Here is a 22,386-nt window from a genome sequence, read left to right on the forward strand (position 1 = left end):
GCTACCACTTGGAGATCATTTAAGGGTGAGCTAAAATACAAAGACATGTTTACTGACCTGGACTACACAAGGATGTAGTTGAATTTTGCCAGACGTGTCATACATGTCGGCTAATCAGAAAGCCACAGGCAGTATTAAAACCTGCACCTTTAATACCTATTCCAGCATTTGAGGAACCTTTCACAAGAGTCTTGATTATTTTACTTCAAACAAAAAGTGGGAATAAGTATTTATTAACAAAAATGGATGTGTCAACTAGATTTCCAGAGACAATCCCATTACGCAATATCACAGCTGAAAGGGTTGCAGAAGAATTATTTTTTTTACTAGATACGGACTACCAATAGAGATCCAGTCAGATCAAGCATCATAACCAAACTATTCAAGGAGGTAATGCATAACTTGTGAATAAATCCATTCAAATCTACTGCGTATCATTCAGAATCACAGGGAGAACTAGAGAGATGGCATCAAACACTAAAGACCATGTTGACGGCTTATGGTCAGGATAATCCAGAGGATTGGGATAAGGGAGTTCTGTTTGTATTGTCTGCAATCAGAGATGCACGGAATGAATCAACCAAATTCAGTCCATTTGAATTACTTTTTGGGCATGAAGTAAGTGGATCGTTAAAATTGATTAAGGAGAAATTAATAAGTCAGAATTCAGAGACCATTATGTGTCAAATTTTACAGAATGATTGAACAGAGCTGGACAGTTGGCTAGACAGCATTTAAAAGTATCACAGCATACAATGAAACAGGAAGCAGATAAGAAATCACAAATTCACAATTTTGCGATTGGGGATAGGTATTGGTGTTACTACCAATAACAGGAGAGCCTTTAAAACCAAATTTAGTGGACCTTATCAAATCAAGAGGAAATTGAGTGAGGTGAACTACTTAATAAGGACTCCATACAGTAAGAAATCTCACACAGTGTGTCATGTGATTATACTCAAAAGTTATTTTGATAGGGAAGGAAAATAAGAGGTGTTAATGATTACAGCACAGAAGGAACAACCAAGTTCAGAAGATTCTGAATTGGACATTCCTCAAATCAAATTGGACAGTGAGACAGTTGTCAAAAATTGGGATAAATTATTGAGTTACCTTCCACAAGAAAATCAAAATGACCTGAAAGAGTCATTACTATCACATGGAAAGATATATGGAAATAAACTGGCAAGTACTAACCTAATTGTACATGATATAGAGATAGGAGATGCTGTTCCGATTAAGCAACATCCTTATTGGCATAACCCTCTGAAGTTGGCATAGGTTCAGAAGGAGATAGAATGCATGCTCCAAATTGGCACAATCAAAGTGAGTTGCAGTGATTGAAGCTTACCCATCGTCATAATGTCAAAGCCAAATGGTACCCAATGGTTATGTGTGAACTATTGCAAAGTCAACACCATTACAAAGACTGATGCATATCCAATTCTATGTTCGGAGGACTGTGTCAAAAAAGTGGGACAAGCATCTTACCTTTCTCAGTTGGACTTGCTCAGAGGCTACTGGCAAGCACCTCTGTCAGAGAGAGCAAAGGCGATTTCGGCTTTCGTAACGCCAAATGGACTATATCAGTTTAAAGTTATGACATTTGGCATAAAAATGCTCCAGCCACACTTCAGAGACTGGCTAATAAGGTCATTACCGGGTTACCCAACTGTGTGGTGTATATTGATGACCTGGTGATTTTTAGTCACTCAATGAAGGAACATTTACTGCATTTATCGGACTTGTTCAATCGATTTTGGAAGGCAGGCTTGGTGGTAAACCTAGATAAAAGTGAATTTGTCCAAAGCCCAAGTCACCTTCCTGGGCCATGGACAAATGGACAAATGGCCCCACGGGATGCAAAATGAAAGTAATTGGGGAATTTCCCACATCGTCGACGAGAAAAGCGGTACTACTGTTCCGGCGATTGAGTGGATTTTACCAAAAGTTTGTGCCGAACTTTAGCAGTGTGGCTCTAACACTCACCAAATTGTTAAAAAGGGCAAGAAGTTTCATTGGACAGTAGACTGTCAAAAGGCATTTGATAGCCTAAAAACTGTGTTAACCACTGTCCCAGTATTAGCCATACTGGATTACATGAAGCTTTTCAAGGTGGTTATCGATGCCAGTGATGTGGGTGCTGGTGCGGTGCTCTTGCAGGAGGATGATGAGGGGATAGAAAGACCCATTGGGTATTTTTCCAGGAAGTTGAATGTTCATCAAAAGAAATATTCAACAGTGGAGAAATAGATTTTAAGCTTGATGTTGGCATTACAACATTTCAGTGTTTATATTACCAGCGATGCATCTAAGACAATCGTACACACTGATCATAATCCATTGACATGTGTGGGAAAATTTCAGGACAAAAATGCCAGATTGTTTAGATGGAGCTTGTTGTTGCAGCCATTCAATTTGACAATTGTGCAGGTGGCAGGTCGTAAAAACATGATTGCCGATGCATTATCTACACTTGAATTATATATGGAGGCATTCGGTGGCGGAGATGTCACGTCCTAAATTTCCATGTAGTTATGCATGTTTACATGTTTAAAGTTAGTATAGTGTATATGCATGTGTAGACTACTAACCGGGTTTTTGAAGGGTTTTAAAATGAAGCCATCTTTTGATGTTGACGGTGCATTTTTTTAAGGGAGGAAGTGTCACAAAGCTGATCCCTTTTTTCAAAAAGCTGTTCCTTTTCTCAAGGATACGGTGTCCTTGATTTTTTTCAGAGGGGTCATAAACAGGTCTCGGCTCCGAGGTGACTAGTTTGGTACAAAGATGAAAAAGGATGTTGACAGGCCTTTTGTTTTTATGTAAACAGTTGAGACTTCAGGCCAAAGTGGTCATGTTTTAGAAGTGACCTGTATAAAGAAAGGGGAGTAGTCAGCTCTCTAGCTGAGCAGTTCAGTCCAGAACTAGTTAGGAGTTCAGCTATTTGGAAACAGGTTATCTCTCTCCTTCTGGTCTTCTAACTTTAACCTATAAGCATTTGTTCCATTTTTACTGTTTTTTTTTAAAGGGGTTTGCTTATTGGGATTGTTGTGTATATTTGGAACAGCATAATTAAGTCTAGTTTGGATAGACTAAGTTCTGTAGGAGTTCATTGTTTTGTTCTTTGTGTTTCATTGTGTAATTTTGTGAATAATTTTTTGTCTGTTTTAAAACCTGGTAATCAACCTAGCTAACTAACACTGGGTAATTTTCACTGTACACTTACCTAAACAAATTGCAAAGTTATGATCTAGGCTGCCTGCTTAAGAATGTTTTGAGTGGTCTGGTCTAGTCCATAACAAAGATCCCCCACAAATTGAAGGAAGAATACCACATTTTCTGTCACAGGAGCCTACAAACACACAGCCTCAACATTGAATCATTGAATTCATCAGTTTCCAAATCTCCCCACCCCCACCGCATTCCAAATCCAACCCTGTGACTCGATACTGTCCTCCTGACCTGAACTACCTATCCACCTTCCTTCCCACCTGTCTGCTCCACACCTCCCACCAACCTATCACAATCACCTTCTACCTCCACCCATCTATCATCATCTCACCTACATTTTCCCTAGCCCCCTCCCCCATTTATTTCTCAGTCTCCTCCCCCTCCCAAGATGAAGAGTTATGTCCAAAACATCAACTCTCTTGCTCCTCAGATGCTGCCTGACCTGCAGTGCCTTTTCGAGCACCACACTTTATTGACCGTGATTAGTAAATTTGCAGATGACACTAAAATATGCGGTGCATTGGACAGTAAGGAAGGTTATCAGAAATTGCAGCAGGACCTTGATCAGGTGGGGAAGTAAGCTGAGAAATGGCAAATGGAATTTAATACAGATAATTGTGAGGTCTTGCATTTTGCAAAGTCAAAGCAAGATGGGAGTTTCATGGTGAATGGTAGGGCCTTAAGGAGTGTGGTGGAACAGAGGGACCTTGGAGTTCAGGTGCATGGTTCACTGAAAGTGGAGTCACAGGTAGACAGGGCAGGGAAGAAGGCTTTGGAACACTGGCCTTCATCAGTTAGGGCATTGAGTATAGAAGTTGGAAAGTTTTGTTGCAGTTCTACAAGACTTTGATGAGGCCGCCCTTGGATATTGTGTTCAGTTTTGGTCATCTTGCTGTAGGAAGGATGTTATTAAACTGGAAAGAGTACAAAAGAAATTTACAAGGATGTTGGCAGGACTCAAGGGACTGAGTTATTGTGAGAAGTTGGACAAGATAGATTTTTTTTTGTTAGAGCATAGGAGACTAAAGGGGGCTTTTAGAGAAGTGTATAAGATCATGAGAGGCATGGATAGGCAATCACCTGATGAAGGAGCAACGCTCTGAAGGTTAATGCTTCCAATTAATCCTGTTGGACTATAACCTGGTGTTGTGTGATTTGTAACTGAATGCACTCAGTCTTTTTCACAGTGTTGGGGAATCAAGGACTAGAGAGTATCAGTTTAAGGTAAGAGGGGAAAGAATAAATGGGAATCTGAAGGACAATGTCTTTACACAGAGGGTGGTACGCATATGGAATGAGCTGTCAGGAGAAGTAGTTGAGGTGGGTACATTAACAACATTTAAAAGGCATTTGGATGAATACATGGATAGGAAAGGTTTAGGAGAATACGGGCCAAGAGCAGGGAAATGGAGTTAGCGTGGATGGATATTTTGGTCAGCATGGACCAGATTGGGCCGAAGAGCCTGTCTCTATGCTGTAGGACTCTATGACTCTATAACTCTATGAGAAGGGGGTAAGTTTAAATTATGATTGCCTTTCCCCTCTTAAGCCCAAGACAGTGAAGTTTGATTTACTCTTTTCCTGTTTTATTCCCATTCATTGTTGAAGAAAGCCAAGGAGATTTCCTCAAACCTTGTTCTATTGAATTTCTATTTTAGAAATAAGCCCACAGCAAAATCCCTGATATCACAGCCCATTTTTTCCCTAAACTCCATATTCTGACCTCACCACATTATAGCCTTTGTTCAAAAGAGCTGAACTCCAGAGGTGAGGTGAAAGTGACAGCCCCTGACATCATGGCCACATTTTTCAGGTGTGACATTAAGAAGCCGTAGAAATTGGAATCAATTGCAATCAAGGGATGAACCCTCTGCTGACTGGAGTCATATCTGGCACAAAGGAAAATGGTTATGGCTATTGGAAATCATCATCTCAGGCCCAAGATATCTCTGCAGGAGTTCCTCAGCGTAGTGGCCGAGGCTAAACCATCTTCAGTTGCTCCATCTGGTAAGAAGTGGGGATGATTGCACAATGTTCAGCACTGTTCATGACTCCTCAGATACTGAAGCAGTCCATATCCAAATGCAACGAGACCTGGACAATATCAAGTTTTGAGCTGAACAGTGACACGCAACATTACTGCCACACAATTGCCAAGCAATTACCACCTTCATCCAACAAGAGAGAATCTAACCATCAATGATTGACATTCAATGGTGTTGCTATCACTGAATTTCCACTGTCAACATCCTGGAGGTTACCATTATCCAGAAACTCAATTGGACTGGCCATTTAAATAAAGTGGCTACAAGAGCAGTTCGTTCAGTTACTAGGAATATTGCACCAGTCCACTTGCTGACTCCCCAAAGCCTGTCCACCTGCTACAAGGCATGAGTCAGGAATGTGAAGGAATACTCCCCACATACTTACATGATTGCAGCTCCAACAACACTCAAGAGGCTTGACACCATCAAAAGCAAAGCAGCCCACTAGTTTGGCATTATATCCACCAACATCCACACCTTCCACCACCAAAGTTCAGTAGCAGCAGTGTGTGCTATCTAGAAGAGTTTGCATCTTAACAAACCCATAACCTTCACTAACTAGAAGGACAAGGGCAACAGGCAACCCTCAAGCCACTCATCACCCTTTCTTGGAAATATATCACCATTCTTTCAATGTCACTTGATCAACTGATTCTACAATTCTCTCTCTAACAACAATGTGAATCTATGGACTGCAACAGTTCAAGAAGGCAGTTCATCAACACATTCTCAATGGCAACTAGGGATGGACAATAGATGCTGGCCCAACCAGTGATAGCCACATCCCATGAATGTGTTTTTAAAAATTCTCCTTCTTCAGCTCTCTGTCCAAATGCAGATCCAACACACAGCACTACAATCTCTGAACACAGATAAGGCAAAGAGGTAAGACCCAAATCCAACCTACTAGAATGGGGGCAAACCACATGTTGTCAGTAATTTAATCTAGAACTGCCTCCAGCCAACTCAACCAACTAGCCCCACAAGGAATCCAATTTGCTGTGCTAGCATTAACTATTACATGCATATTAATTTTTTTTATATTTGCATTTTTTAAATATTGCATTTTGAAAATATTTGCATCTCTGGACCATGAAGAATCGTAAACAAGCACACTTACCAATAAAAAAATTAATCCTTTCCGAATCAAAATTTTATACTGATAAAATATTTAATTTGAATACTTGCCTTTTTAGAAGTTGTAAAGAATGCCGTGAAGAAATAATTTGAGCAAAGGAGTTACTCATGAAGTCATTAAGCAAGTTCTAAAATATTTAAACAGAAAAAAAAATTAGTTCTCATGATATTCAATTCCAGATGTTTTCAACAAGATATTTATGATTTGCAACAAGCTGCCTCTAATTATTTAACTCAAAGTACATACTATGAATGAAAAAAAAGGATGGCTAGGTTAGGAATGGCACATGAAGGCTTGAGATTCTTGAGACAATGGGACCAGGTCTAGTCAGAAAGTACCTATTCAAAAGATATGAGTTGCACCTCAACAAACTGGGACCAATATCTTCATGGGAAAATTCTCTAGTCTGGGTGGAGAGTGTTGAAATTAAATATGTAAGGAGATGGGCACCAGCACATAGAAGTTAAAAAATGTATACACTTAATGGTAAGGTCCTAGGGGGTGTTGCCAAACAAAGAGATCATGGAGTATGTGTTCGTAGTTCATTGAAAATTCATTTAAGGGCGGCACGGTGGCACAGTGGTTAGCACTGATGCCTCACAGCACCAGAGACCCGGATTCAATTCCTGCCTCAGGCGACTGACTGTGTGGAGTTTGCATGTTCTCCCCGTGTCTGCGTGGGTTTCCTCCGGGTGCTCCGGTTTCCTCCCACAGTCACAAAGATGTGCAGGTCAGGTGAATTGGCCATGCTAAATTGCCCGTAGTGTTAGGTAAGGAGTAAATGTAGGGGTATGGGTGGGTTACGCTTCGGCGGGTCGGTGTGGGCTGAAGGGCCTGTTTCCACACTGTAATGTAATCTAATCTAATCTAAAATGGGAGTCACAGGTAGACAGGATAATGAAGAAGGTGTTTGGTATCATTGATAACTAAGTCAAAGTACTGTCTATCAAATAAGTCCATCAGTGGATTGGACCTTTTGTCATAGAATCTCTACATTGTGGAAACAGGCCATTCAGCCCAATAAGACCACATCAACCCTCCAAAGAATACCCACCCAATTCCATCCATTACCCTTTAATATACAATTACTCCTGACTAATGCACCTAACCTACACATCCCTGAGCATTATAGACAATTCCATATAGCCAATTCACCTAACCTGCACATCTTTAGATTGTGGAAAGAAACTGGAGCACCCGGAGAAAACCCACATAGACATGGGGAGAATGTGCAAACTCCACACAGACTGTAACACGAGGGTAGAATTGAACCCAGATCCCTGGCACTGTGAGGCAACAGTGCTAACCACTGAGCAACCATGCTACCTTTATTGGTCAGTCAGTGAATTCAGTATAGGAGATGGGAGATCATGTTGCAGATGTAGACCACTTTTGGAATACTGTGTTCAGTTCTGGTCTCTCTGCTATAGGAAGGATGTTGTTAAACCTTAAAGGGTTAAGCAAAGATTTATAAACATGTTGCCAGGGTTGCAGGATTTGAGCTACAGTGCGAGGGTGAATGGGCTGGGGCTATTTTCCATGGAGTGTTGGAGGCTGAGAAATGACCGTATAGAAGTTTATAACATCATGAGAGGCACAGAAAGGGTGAACATTCAAGTTCTTTTCCTAAAGGAGTCCAAAACTAGAGGGCATAGGTTTAAGCTGAGAGGTGAAAAATTTAAAAGCAACCTAAGACGCAACTTTTTCATGCAGAGTGTTGAGTGAATGGAATGAAATGCCAGAAGAAGTGGTGGAGACTGGAGGTTGGAGGGATACGGGCCAATTGCTGGCATATGGGATTAGATTAATTTAGGATATCTGGTCAGAATGGATGAGGTGGACTCCCTGCTATAGGAAGAATGTTTCAGGTGTAACCCTTCTTCAGGACTGGGGGTGGGTGTGGGGGGAGCCACAGACAAAGGGAGAGGCATGGGCAGAGTGGTGAAGGGGGATAAGTGAAGACAGGTAGAGGGTACAATCAGTTTGGTCAATGGGAGAAATGAATCCAGTAGGTGGCAGGGAGCAGTGGAAGGGAGGGGGATGGGCTTGGAAGGGAATCAAGGGATGGGGAGGGAGGTTATTTGAAATTGGAGAACTCAGTTGAGTCCTCCGAACTGTAGGGTGCCCAGGTGGAAGATAAGGTGTTGTTCATCCAATAGAGCTGTGGTTTATTTTGGCAATGGATGGTCATGTCAGAAAGGGAGTGGTTTGGGGAATTGAAATGGGCAGTGATTGGGCGGCCCAGTTGGCCCCTGTGGACACAGCTGAGATGCTCGATGAGATGTTTCCTGAGTTTACATTCAGTCTCCCCAATGTAGAGAAGACCACATCAGGAACACCTGATGCAGTAAACTTGGTTGGAAGAGAGTAGGTGAAACTCTGTCTCACCTGAAAGGATTGTTTGGGGCCCTGGATGGAGGTGAAGAAGTTGGTGTACCAGCAGGTTTTTCATCTTATCAGATTGCTGGGGAAGGTATCTGGGGGTTCAGTGGCAGGGATGGCATAAACCAAGGACTATTGCAGGAAACGGGTCTTTGCAGAAGGCAGAGAGGGGTGTGGAAGGGGAAATGTTCTCAGCTGTGGGGTCTATTTGGAGTTGGCGGAAGTATTTGAGGATGATGCATTGGATGCGGAGACTGGTGCGGTGATGGATGAGGACAAGGGGTACTCTGTGTTTATTGCGTTGGGGGGGGTGTTTAGAGCAGTGGAACTGGGAATGGAGGTGGTGCAGCGGAGGGCTGTCTTGATGACAGAGGGAGGAAAAGCACATTGTTCAAAATAAGTGGACATCTGGGATGCTCGTGAGTGGAATGTCTCCTTGTCTAAGCAGATGTGGCAGTGGCGGAGGAATTGGGAAAATAGGATGGAGTTCTTGCAGGATACTGGGTGGGGGGAGGTGTAGTCCAGGTAGTTATGGGAGTCTGAGGGTTTGTATAGACAACTGTCTGGAGACTGTCGCCGGAGATGGAAATGGTGAGGTCAAGAAAGGGGATGGAAGTGTCCGAGATGAAACAAGTGAATTTGAGGGCGGCATGGAAGTTGTATTGAAGTCGATGAACTGCTCCAGTTCAGCCTGGGTGAGGACACTGCACCGATGCAGTTATTGATGTAACAGCGGAAAAGTCGGGGTATAGTGCCTGTGTAGATACTGAAGAGGGACTGTTCGATGTAGCCACAGACCGTCTCACTAAATGAAAGCCATACTAAAAGCCTTCCTGGGTCTGTGTGAGCCCTGATCCTGTCCACTCCTAAATCTTTGGCCCTTTTGAGAAAAAGACACCGATGGAGAACTCAACGTGTTTACAAACTGTCTTTCTGAAGGAGACATTCTGGCATCACTGTCCTAAAAACTCTCTGCAAGAGAAGTAGGACACAATACATCTCTTAAAGAGCACAGTCATGTCACAGGGAGGAGAATGGCAGGGAAGAGAATTAGATCGGGCGAGAGAATTGAAGGTGGCAAGAGAATGGGAGGTTTCTGACACCCCTGCCAGGTCTTGACGGTTCCTCATCTGGGTCCTGGCCCACTCCCTTCCCCCTGTGTACTGACATCTCCTTCTTTGCTGAGTCCCTCTCCACTCCACCCTGTCCCCATCCTGTATCTGGACCCCTGTCCTGGGTTCCAAACTATTCCCCACCTCTCCCAGGTTCCGATCACCCACCTCGGGAGCTGAGCCCCTATCCTCTTCACAGGTTCCAAACCCCTTCTTTCTGGATCCTGAGCCACATTGCTTGAAACCACTTAAACACACATACGTAATTTAAAGTGGTACATATGTGGAGAATATGTTTGTGAAAAATGTAAGTGTTCCTTCTGCAATAAGCTTGTAAAAAAAATTGTGAAAAGTATAAGGCTCAGTGCTGCAGAAACCACAATCAGAGGTCATAAGGCTCAGTGTGGGCTATAGGGGATGAAATGTTGCTTTATCAAGCACGTACACAACCACAAACAGGTCATAAAGCTCAGTGTGGGCTATAGGGGACGAAATGTTGCTTTATCAAGCACGTACACAACCACAAACAGGTCATAAAGCTCAGTGTGGGCTATAGAGGACGAAATGTTGCTTTAGCAAGCATGTACACAATCACAAACAGGTCATAATGCTCAGTTTGGGGAAGAAGTGTTGATCTAGAAAGCACGTACACAGCTTGCAATGATGGGGGATGCACATTAACAATAGATCACAGAGGGATGTGGTGAAACGGTCAAGCTATGTGGTAAAACAGCGAAGCTAACACCTGCACTTTGTCACGTATAAGGCCAAATAAGGCAAGAAACAAACAAGATTAAGGGGCGGCAGGCTTAGAGTAGTGGGAGAAGTAAACAGAGGAGGGATGAAGTGTGTAGCTTATGATAGGTTTGACGCTTTGCATGCTAAAACCAATAAGCTAAAAGAGGAGTACCAAGAAACTCAGCTAAACTGTATAACTTGCGATGTAACCTGTTGATCGGTGTGCCTACTTGTTGGACACCCATTCTTATAAGAATGTTTCAATAAGTACCTGCTTCGGAATTTGACTCAGACTGAAATTATTGAAAAGTGAGAATCATTTCTCACACATAGCACCCATATGGTGATGTCAGTCAACTTAGCCTGATCTTTGGACTCTGCTAGAACCAAGCACACGTACAGACTGTGCCGACGTTCTGAGTGATTGAAAAACTCTTGATCCCATTAAACACTGGTCTCTTTTGACCTTCATACATGTCCAATTAGTCAAAGGACCTGGAACATATTTACCATGTAAACTGCTGGCACGTGCTGCAGGTATAAAGCTGGTGTGGCCTGATGCTGTACTCTGAAAATGTTCACCCATTTCATTATTCAGTGCTCTGATCCATGACTAGCTGCTTGCTGACCCTCCATAGCTACTAGACTGAGTCTGCAGCTGTGGTGAAGGAACCAAAAAGTGGGAAAAAAACATACTTGACCTTATCCTTACCAACCTGCTAGCTGCAGATGCATCTGTCCATTACATCTGTCATTAAGAGTAACTACTGCAAAATCCTTGTGAAGAATAGTTCTGCCTTCACATTGAAAATAAAGGTCCATCATGTTGCATGGCACTGTCACAGTGGTAAATGGGATGGAATAGGCCTAGTAACTCAAGACTGAGCTTCCGTGACGCACTGAGGGCCATCAACAGCAACAGAATTATATTCTGGGGCGGCACAGTGGCTCAGTGGTTAGCTCTGCAGCCTCACAGCTTCAGGGACCTGGGTTCGATTCCAGCATTGTATGAATTTGCTCTGGTTTTCTCCCACAGTCCAAAGATGTGCAGGCCAGGTGAATTGGCAATGTTAAGTTGCCTATAATGTTAGGTGCATCAGTCAGAGGGAAATGGGTCCTGGGCGGTTACTCTTCAGAAGGTTGGTGTGGACTTGTTGGGTTGAAGGGCCTGTTTCCACACTGTAGGGAATCTAATCTAATCTTCTAGTGCAATCGCATGGCCTGGCATATCCCCCCACTCACCCATTACCATCAAGTCCGGGAATCAACCCTGGTTCAATGGGTACTGTAGGAGGTAATGCCAGGAGCAGTACCAAGCAGACCTAAAAATGAGGTCTGTTGACCTAGTGAAGCTACTAAGCAGTACTTGTGTGTCAAATAGCATAAGCAGCAAGTGACAGACAGAGCTAAGTGATTCCACAACCAATGGATCAGATCTAAGCTCTGCAGTCGTGCCACAGCCAGTGGCACATTTAAAGAAAATACTGGAGAAAGAGGCTCCACAAATATCCCCATCCTCAAAGATGGAGGTGCACAACACATCGGTGCAAAAGAGAAGGCTGAAACACTTTCATCAATCTTCAGCCAAAAGTACCAGATGATCCATCTCAGCCTCCTCCAGTAGTCTCAGCATTAAAGATGTCAGCTTCAGCCAATTTGATTCGCTCCACGTGAGAGCATAAAATAGTTGGAGGCACTGAATACTGCAAAGTCTATGGGCCTGACAATATTCCAGTCATAGTAGGAATACTTGTGCTCCAGAACTTGCCACTCCCCTAGCCAAGATCTTCTAGTACAGTTATAACAACTACTCACAATGTAGAAAATTGTCCATGTATGTCCTGTACATAAAAAAAACAGGGCAAATCCAACCCAGCAAATTCCCACCCCCACCAATCTATTCTCAATCATCAATAAAGTGATGGAAGGTGTCATCAATAGTGCTATCAAGCAGCATCTGCTCAGCAATAACCTGCTTAATGATGCCCAGTTTATATTCCATCAGTGCCACGTTGCTCCTGACCTCATTACAGCCTTGGTTCAAGCATGGACAAAAGAGCTGAATTCCAGAGGGGAGGGGAGAGGGACAGGCCTTTACATCAAGACAGCACTCAACTGAGTATGGTGTCAAGGAGTCTAATCAAAACTGGAATCAATGGGTTTCAAGGGAAAAACTCACCGGTGACTGGAGTCATATCTGACACATAGGAAAATGCTTGTGGTTGTAAGAGGTCAGAAATCTCAATATTTCTGCAGGAATTCCTCAGAGTACTGTCCTAGGTCCAAGCATCTTCAGCTGCTTCATCAACGGCCTTCCATCCATCATAAGTCAGAAGTGGGGGTGTTCGCTGAAGACTACACAATGTTTAGCACCACTCATTACTCATCAGACACTGAAGTAGTTAATGTTTAAATGCAATAAGATCTGGACAATATTCATGCTTAATAATAAGTGGCAAGTTAAATTCGCACCACACAAATGCCAGGCAATAGCCATCTCCAATCAGAGATAATACACCACCCCTTGATATTCAATCACTAATTCCACCACTCTCAACATCCTTGAGATTACCACTGGCCAGAAATTCAACAAGACTCACCAAAACACAATGGCTACAAGAGCAGGTAAGGGAGTACTGCAATGAGTAACTCAACTTCTAACTTCTCAAAATCTGTTCATTATCTATAAAGCATAAATTAGGAGTGTCATGGAATATTCCACATTTGCCTGGATGGTTGCAGCTCCAACAACGATCAAGAAGTTTGACACCATTCAGGACAAAGCAGCCCACTTGGTTGGCACTACATCTACAAACATCCAGTCCCTTCACCACCAATGCTCAGTAGCAGAATGTGTACTATCTACAAGATACAATTCAGAAATTCAGCTTGGATCCTTAGGCAGCACTTTCCAAACCCACAACCACTTCCACCTAGAAGCACAGGGGCAGCAGATACATAGGGACACCACCACTTTCAAGTTCTCCTCCAATCCACTCACTATCTTGACTTGGAAATACATCACCATTTCTTCATTGTCACTGGCACAAAATTCTGGAATTGCCTCCCTAAGGGCATTATGGGTCAATACACAGCACATGGAAAGGATGACAGGCTGTGCTAAAACAAATAGTAAAATGTTCTTCAAATATGTTAAGAATGAAACATTGGTGAAGGATAGAATGGGGCCCATGAGGAAAAAGCAGAGTAAATGGAACACAAAAGCAAAGGTTATGGCAGAGGAAGGGCAGCACGGTGGCACAGTGGTTAGCACTGCTGCCTCACAGCGCCAGGGACCTGGGGTTCAATTCCCACCTTGGGTGACTGTCAGTGTGGAGTTTGCACATTCTCCCCATGTCTGCGTTGGTTTCCTCCAGGTGCTCCGGTTTCCTCCCACAGTCCAAAAGATGTGCAGGTTAGGTGAATTGGCTATGCTAAATTGCCCGTAGTGTTATGTATAGGGGAATGGGTCTGGGTAGGTTGCTCTTCAGAGGGTCGGTGTGGACTTGTTAGGCCAAAGGGCCTGTTTCCACACTGTAGGTAATCTCATCTAATTAAATTAATATTTTCCTTCTGCCTTTATCCAACTGAAGGATGGCGACAATGGCCCAATTGGAAGTGTGGGTGTTGAGCAACTGAGTAGTACAGTGATAGATAAAAAAAAGGTATTAACAAGGTTGGCAGCACTCCAGGTAAAGAAGCTGCCAGGCTTGGATAGGATGAATCTGAAAATGCTAAGAGGTAAAGAAGCAAACTTTGGAGCTATTAATAGAAATTTTCAGGTCTCTTTGAACTAAGAGTTACTCCTGAGGGATTGGAGGATTGCAAATGTGACACTGTTGTTGAAGGAAGTGGCAAAGGATAACCCAGGAAACTACAGACCTGTCAGCTTGACATCAATAGTGCAAACCCTGATAGAGGCCATAATACAGGATAAGATAAATATACACTTAAAGAGTAAAAGCAAATTCTAGACAGTCAATATGGCTTTGTCAAGTGCAGGATATGTCTGACAAATTTAACTATGTTCTTTGACAAAGTGACATGGGCAATGAGGGTAGTGCCATAGATGTTGCAAACTTAGACTTCCAGAAAGTATTTGATACAGTGCCACATTGAAAATTAGTTAGCAAATTAGAAATATTTAGGATTTATGGGTCTTTGGCAGCATGGCTAAACAAGAGAAAATAGAGGGAGGTAAAGATGGGAATGTCTCAGACTGGATTCAAGTTGAAAGTGGCATCCCCAAGGATCGGTATCTGGAGCCTTAATTTGTCTGATTTATATAAACGATTTGGAGGTGAGTGTTGAGGACAGTATCTCTAAGTTTGCAGGTAACACTGTGATGGTACTGTGCCTTGAAGAGAAATGTGTTTTGTACTGTTTCTCTTGCAGAGGGTTGCCACAGTGGAGCCAAGATAGTTCAGACAGCTGAGTTCTCCCTTGGTATTTCTTTTTTTAAGCCTGTAGTAAATTATCTTTACCATCTTCAAAGAGATCTCCTTTTCCCTTACCACCTGAGGATTTCTATTCTCCCTAATTTCCATCCCTCACAGATTGAAATTGATGTCGGAAGTCAAACTTTGATTTATAACTAACTCATAATCATCTGTCATTTCTGATGATAATCTTGCAGTTTTAACTCTCCTCTTCACATGAGTTCTCACTAATTCAGGAAGGGAATTTTTGAATTCCTCCAATATATCAGTCTCTCTAATAGCATCATATATCTGATCCATTTCAATGCCATTATCCACCCACCAAAAGTTACTTTGTTTGATCCTTTTAAATTCTACATACATTTGGCCAGGTTCCCTCCTTAGATTCCTAAAATGGTGCTTGTAGGCTTCTGACAGTAATTCATACATTCTTAAGATGGCTTTTTTCATCTTATCATACTCCCCAGATACCTCCTCTGATATTGACACAAATACTTCATTAGCTCTACTTACCAACTTTGCTTGAATCAATAATACCTGACTGTTGTGCTACAAAAGTTTATATGATTTCAAATAAACCTGTTGAACTATAACCTGGTGTTGTGTGACTTCTGACTAATACAACATAGTCAGTAGCCATTTCATTTGTCTAGTCACTTTCTCAAATTAAATGAAAAAGGTTTTTACATCCATCTCATCAAATCTTTACAACACTTGAACTTATTTAAACCCCAGATCCCCATCAGACCTTTGGCTACAATGTGTTTGCTCTTCACTGCCCTCATCATTACTGCCATCTTTTACCTTTATCTCTGCTATTTCAGGTCATCTTTCATTTTTCAGTTTCAACTTCTGAAATTCAAAATCCTTTTATCCCTTTCTTCTGCCAGGATTATTCTTTCTTCCTTTTCCTTCTGTTTTCAATCGTAACTCAAACTTTCTCACTTACTTTTTATATTCATGCTGTTTTAATTCTTTTTTTGATTAGATACCCTACAATATGGAAACAGGCCCTTCGGTCCAACAAGTCCACACCGAACCTCAGAAGAGTAACCCACCCAGACCCATTCCCCTACCCTTTATTTACCCCTAATGCAGCTAACACTATGGGCAATTTAGAACGGCCAATCCACCTAACCTGCACATCTTTGGAGGAAATCGGAGCATTTGGAGGAAACACATACAGACACGGGGAGAATGTGCAAACACCACACAGACATTCATCCGAGGCAGGAATCAAACCTGTGATCTTGGTGCTGTGAGGCAACAGTGCCAACCACTGAGTCACTGTGCTGTCCCTTTGTTTTTTGTTCTGTTGCAATTATCTCTATCTTTTGCTTTTGCCTGTCTTTTTCCTTTGCCATTGCCTCTAATTTAAGCTGCTTCATTTTCAATGAATTTTAGCCATTTTTAATTATTCCAATTATATTCCTGGAAATCTTAAGTGCTGAGCTATTACTACAATTATCTGCCCTTTTGCTCCTGACACAGGCAACTCCAACTTCAGCTTGCCTGCAAATTGCAAAAGTTTTGCTTTAATCACCTTCTGTATCACTCCAAACGACTTCTTCCATACCCCAAAAAAAACTCTTAGCCAATGTAAGAGCCACTATTACATAAGGCACACCTAATTTAAGCCAAACAAATGCAACACCCAAAAACATCAATACTCAGGATTATTGGTTTAGGATTATTGAGCCCAATAATCCTAAACCAAACCTAAATTTAGAGATTTTGATCCTGGACATGAGCAGCAAATATTGTGATGGGCCAGACCAACACCCCTTTCCCGCCCTCCCCCAACACCCAAAATATAGTAATGAGTTAGCTGAGACCCTAACTTTTATATTTAAAAGCATGTGTAAAGTGGTCTGTTCCAAATTTGATTCGCATGGCCCATCACTAGGCTTTAATCAAAACGTTCTTTATTCTTACAACACAACTGAAATTAAAAAAGGAAGAATTGACACAACTTTAATACTATTGAAATATTTCACAAGATAATATATTACTTAACCAACACTAATCAACAAGGGTTCTGATATAGGCAGCATCCCACAAACACACCATTGGCAAGGCAATTTAGCAAAAACAGTTTTATTCTCAGGTGCTGTCTTTCTCCAGGGTCAGCTGAAAGAAACAGTCTGCACCTTTTGATTTTTAAGAAGAAGCCTCACTGCTAAGATTCCAGCAGCAGAGAACACAAGTTTTTAGCTTGGCAGCCAGCAACTAAATGAAAGCAAAACTAAAAACCTTCCTGAGTCTGTGTGAGCCATGACCCTGCCCATTCATGATTCTTTTGAATCATCTTAATTGAAATACCCATGGAGAATCAAAAGTTGTTTCCCAATCATCTGTCTGAAGGAGACATCTCGATACCACTCTGGCAACCCTCTCTGCAAGAGAAACATCACACAACACATCTGATTTGACTTGATTTGATTTGTTTTATTGTCACGTGTACCTAAGTATAGTGAAAAGCTTTGCTTATGAGCAGATCACAGTAAGCAAGGACATACAGACCACAGGATGAGAAAAAAACTTAGAGGCATACAAGTTACATCTCACAGGGCGTGCATGAGGCAAGATCAATATTATGACCACATGGCATTATTTGAAATTAGAGAATCCATTCATCAGTCTAATAACAGCCAGGAACAAGCTGTTCCTGAACCTGCCAGTGCATGTGTTCAAGCTTCTGTATCTTCTGCCTGACAGAAGAGGTTGTAGGAGAGCATTACAAGGGTGCAATGGGTCTTTGATGATTTTAGCAGTCTTTCCATGGCAGCGAGCTGTACAATGGATGGAAGGCTGGAGTCAATGGATGGAAGGCTGGTTTTTGTGATGATCTGAGCTGTGCACACAACCTTGTGTAGTTTCTTAAAGTCCTGGCAGAGCAGTTGCCACACCAGGCCATTATGCACCCAGACAGTATGCTTTCAAAGGTTATTCTGTAAACATCGATGAGGGTCCTTATGACATGCCAAATTTCCTAGATGCCTCAGGAAGAAGAGGCATTGTTGTACCTTCTTGACTGTCGCATCTATGTGGGAAGTCAAGGACAGGTCGTTGGTTTTCATCACTCCTAGGAACTTGATGCCCTCCACCCTCTCAACTCAACTCTGTTGATGTAGGTGGGGGTTCTCTTTTCTTCCAGTTTCAACATTTTGCAAATGTTGAAAGTGAGGTTGTTCTCTCAGCACCATGTTACCAAGCCCCTCCATCTTCTTTATGTATTCTGACTCATCATTGTTAGATAGCAACCCTACTACAATGCTCATAAGCAAATTTGGTGATAGCATTTGTTCAGAATTTGGCTATAAAGTCCTTGGTGTACAAGGAGTAGAGGAGGGGGCTGAGGACGGATCCGTTGGGTGCTCCAGTGTTGAGTGCTTGAGTGGAGGAGGTGCAATTGTCAATCTTCACTGATTACAGACTGTGGGTCAGAATGCTGTGGATCTAGTTGCAGAGGGTAGAGCCAAGACAAAGATTTCGGAGTTTTGAGATCAGTCTGAAGGGGATAATGGTGTTGAAGGCAGACCTTTCATTGATGAGCAAGAGTCTGATGTAGGTGTCCTTGTTGTCCAGATGTTCCAGGGATGAGTGGAGGGCTGGGAAAATGGCATCCGCTGTGGACCTGTTGCATTGTTAGGCAAATTGTAGGGGTTCAAGGCAGGTTGGAAGACTCAACTTGAAGTGTGCCATGACCAGCCTCTCAAAGCACTTCATGATTATTGAGGTCTCCATTGCTATCTCCATAGCAGCCCTCTAAATTAATCACTTTCAAATATATATTCAGCTCTTTTGAAACCTGTAATGGAAGCTGTGTCTACCACTCTCCTAGGACTACCTGAGTAGCTCTTTTAGGAGCTAGTACCGGCATGATGGGTTGAATAGCCTCCTTTGTACTGTAAATTCCATGATGCTACATGTTAAGGAATAAAATTGTGCAATCACATTGCTCGCTGTAGCCAATGGACTACCAATTAGTGGAAAGGATATAGGGGAACAAATCTGCAGGGAAATTACGGAGAAATGCCAAAATTATAAATCCTGCTCCTCGAATGCTGCTTGACCTGCTGTGCTTTTCCAGCAACACACTCTCAACATTATACAACAGTTATAATGGAGACTTCGATTACTCAAATATAGACTGGATTCTGGTCGTGTAAAGGGCAGCGAGGGGCAAGTGTTCAAGAGTTTCCTACAGTATTGTATGCGCAGTCCAATAAAGAAGGATGCATTGTTGAGCCTGGTCCTTGAAAATAGGGTGAGCCAAGTGGATCAGCTGTCAATGGATTATGATTCGGGAGACAACGATCATTATATCAGGATGGTGTTGGAGAATATGCAAAGGAGAAATTGGCAGAAGTGCACCAGATTGTGTTGCCAGTAGCATACAGGCAGGAGGTATTGTGGGTAGGACATGAATTACCTGTCGGAGGTCCAATAGGTGTGAAGAAGACTCAGGCTAAGATACAAAAACACTACAATTTGGCCTGGACTGCACAAGGAAGTGGTTGAATTTTGCCATACCTGCAAAATGTGCCAGAGGTTAGGAGAACCACCGGAGAAACATATCAAAGTCAGTTAAATAACGAGGAATTCCTTTAAAAATGGGATAGAATAGTGTCCCAGAGATGTTCTCTGAAGTGCTATGCGAGTAAATGACCAGTCTCCCCAACGTAGAGGATACCGCATCGGGAGAAATGGATACAGTAAATGACATGTATGGAAATGTAGGTGAAGCTTTGATGGATGTGGAGGGCTCCTTTGCAGCCTTGGATGGAGGTGAGGTGTGGGCACAGGTTTTGCAATTCCTGCGATGGCACAGGAAAGTGCCAGGAGGGGAAGATGGGCTATTAGGGGCGTGGACCTGACCAGGTAGTCACGGAGGGAACAGTCTTTACGGAAAGTGGTTAGGGATGGGGAGGGAAATATATCTCTGGTGGTGGGGTCTGTTTGTAGGTGGCAGAAATATCGGTGGATGATGCCATTTATACGGAGGTTTTTGGGGTGGAAGGTGAGGACCGGGGGCATTCTGTCCTTGTTGCAGTTGGAGGGATGGGCTTCAAGAACGGAGGTGTGGGACGTGAATGAGGTGCATTGGAGGGCAATTTCAACCACGTGGGAGGGGAAATTGCAATCTTTAAAGAAGGAGGCCATCTGGTGTGTTCTGTGGTGGAACTGGTCCTCCTGGTAGTAGATGCGGTGGAGGTGGAGGAATTGGGAATAGGGCATCACATTTTTGCAGGAGGCAGGGTGGGAGGAGGTGTAATCCAGGTAACTGTGATAGTCAGTGGGTTTGTAGAAAATATCAGTGTTAAGTCGGTCACAACTGATGGAGATCCCCTCTACAGCAACAAGGAATGAAACCCCCGGTCCTCACCTTCTACCCCACCACCCTCTGTATAGATCGCATCATCCGCCGATATTTCTGCCACCTACAAATGGACCCCAACACCAGAGATATATTTGCCTCCCCACTACTATACACTTTCCGTAAAGACTGTTCCCTCCGTGACTACCTGGTTAGGTCAACACCCCCTAACAAGCCACACTCCCCTCCTGCCACCTTCCCCTGCCACCGCAGGAATTGCAAAACCTGTGCCCACACCTCCCCCCTCACCTCCATCCAAGGCCGCAAAGGAGTCTTCATATCCTTCAAAGCTTCACCTGCACCTCCACACATACCATTTACTGTATCCATTGCTCCCGATGCAGTCTCCTCTACATTGGGGAGACTGGCCGCCTACTTGCTGAGCGCTTAGAGAACATCTCCAGGATACCCACACCAATCAATCCCCACCACCTCGTGGCCGAACATTTCAAATTCTCCTCCCACTCTGCTGAGGACATGCAGATCCCGAGCCTCCTACATCGCCACTCACTTACCACCTGACACCTGGAGGAAGAATGCCTCATCTTCCACCTCGGAACCTTCAACCCATGGCATCATGTGGACTTCATCAGTTTCCTCATTTCCCCTCCTTCCACCTTACCCCAGTTCCAACCTTCCAGCTCAGCACCGTCCTCATGACCTGCCCTACCTGTCAATCTTCTTTCCCACCTATCCGCTCCACCATCCTTTCCAACCTTTCACCTTTAAGCCCACCTCCACCCACCCACTGCACTCTCAGCTACTTTCCCCTCAGCCCCACCCCCCTCACATTTATCTCTTCACCCTCGAGGCTCCCCACCTCATTCCTGGTGAAGGGCTTTTGCCCTACTCCTCGGATGCTGCCTGACCTGCTGTGCTTTTCCAGCACCAAACTAATCTTGATTCTAATCTCCAGCATCTGCAGTACCCACTTCCCCTCTAAAGGCTTAATCCTCTCAAAGCCGCACAGGTACAGAAGGAAGTGGATGTGATACTCAAAGAAGACATCATCGAGCAGGGTCAGATTGCATGGAGTTTGCCAGTCATGTTAGTTCCCAAATCTGATGGGATTCAACAATTTTGTGTGGACTATTGGAAGGTCAATGCCGTAACCAAACGGACTTACATCTAATACCGAGTTGAAAGATTTTCTAGAGAAAGTTGGACAAGCCACTTATATCACAAAGTTTGACTTACTGCATGGTTATTGGCAGGTACCTTTATCAGAGAAAATGAAAGACGTTCCTTCATTTGTAACCCCAGATGGGCTATATCAATTCAAAGTGATGCCCTTTGAAATGAAGAATGGACCAGCCACATTTCAAAGACATATGTACAGAATTGTGGTATGATTAAGTAATTGTGTCATCTAGCTTGATGATTTAGTGAACTTTAACCACTCATGGAACGATCAAATGGTGCACTTGGCAGAGCTTTTTGAATGATTATGAAATGCAAAACCGATAATTAACTTAAAAAAACAGAGGAGGCGTTCTTGGTATATGACATTGAACATGGAAGGATGACCCCAAGGAATGTGAAGGCAAAGGCCATCAAGGAATTTTCACAACCATCCTTGAAGAAAAAAGTGCTTCAATTATTGGGATTTCGCAGATTCTACCAGAGGTTTATACCAAACATATGCATGGTGAAGGCCTGCTGATGGACTTGCAGAAGAAGAACAAAACGTTTTGGTGGACAGCACAATGCTAGGAGGTATTTCAGAATTTAAAAGCTGTGTCAACCACTGCACCAGTTTTAGCTACATCAAAGTTTTAAAAACCCTTTAAAGTTGTAATCGATGACAGTGATATAGGGGTTGGAGCTGTGTTAATGCAGGAGGATGATGACAGAATTGAAAGATCAAGTTTCAAAGAAACTCAATAAACACCAGAGAAAATACTCCACCATCAAAAACGAG

At 43.0% G+C, this 22,386-nt stretch overlaps 1 protein-coding gene across 1 annotated transcript in view; it reads right to left on the bottom strand.

The window, feature by feature from the left end:
• LOC122540182 (dynein axonemal heavy chain 8-like) overlaps positions 1–22,386 on the bottom strand; it is a 1,320,893-nt gene that overhangs the window by 997,099 nt on the left and 301,408 nt on the right. The window contains exon 14 of the mRNA XM_043675532.1: positions 6,465–6,541. Within this exon, the coding sequence (XP_043531467.1) occupies positions 6,465–6,541 (77 nt within the window). The remainder of the gene's footprint in view (positions 1–6,464; positions 6,542–22,386) is intronic.

This window comes from Chiloscyllium plagiosum, chromosome 3 (genome assembly GCF_004010195.1).
Source record: "Chiloscyllium plagiosum isolate BGI_BamShark_2017 chromosome 3, ASM401019v2, whole genome shotgun sequence".
Classification (NCBI taxonomy): domain Eukaryota; kingdom Metazoa; phylum Chordata; class Chondrichthyes; order Orectolobiformes; family Hemiscylliidae; genus Chiloscyllium; species Chiloscyllium plagiosum.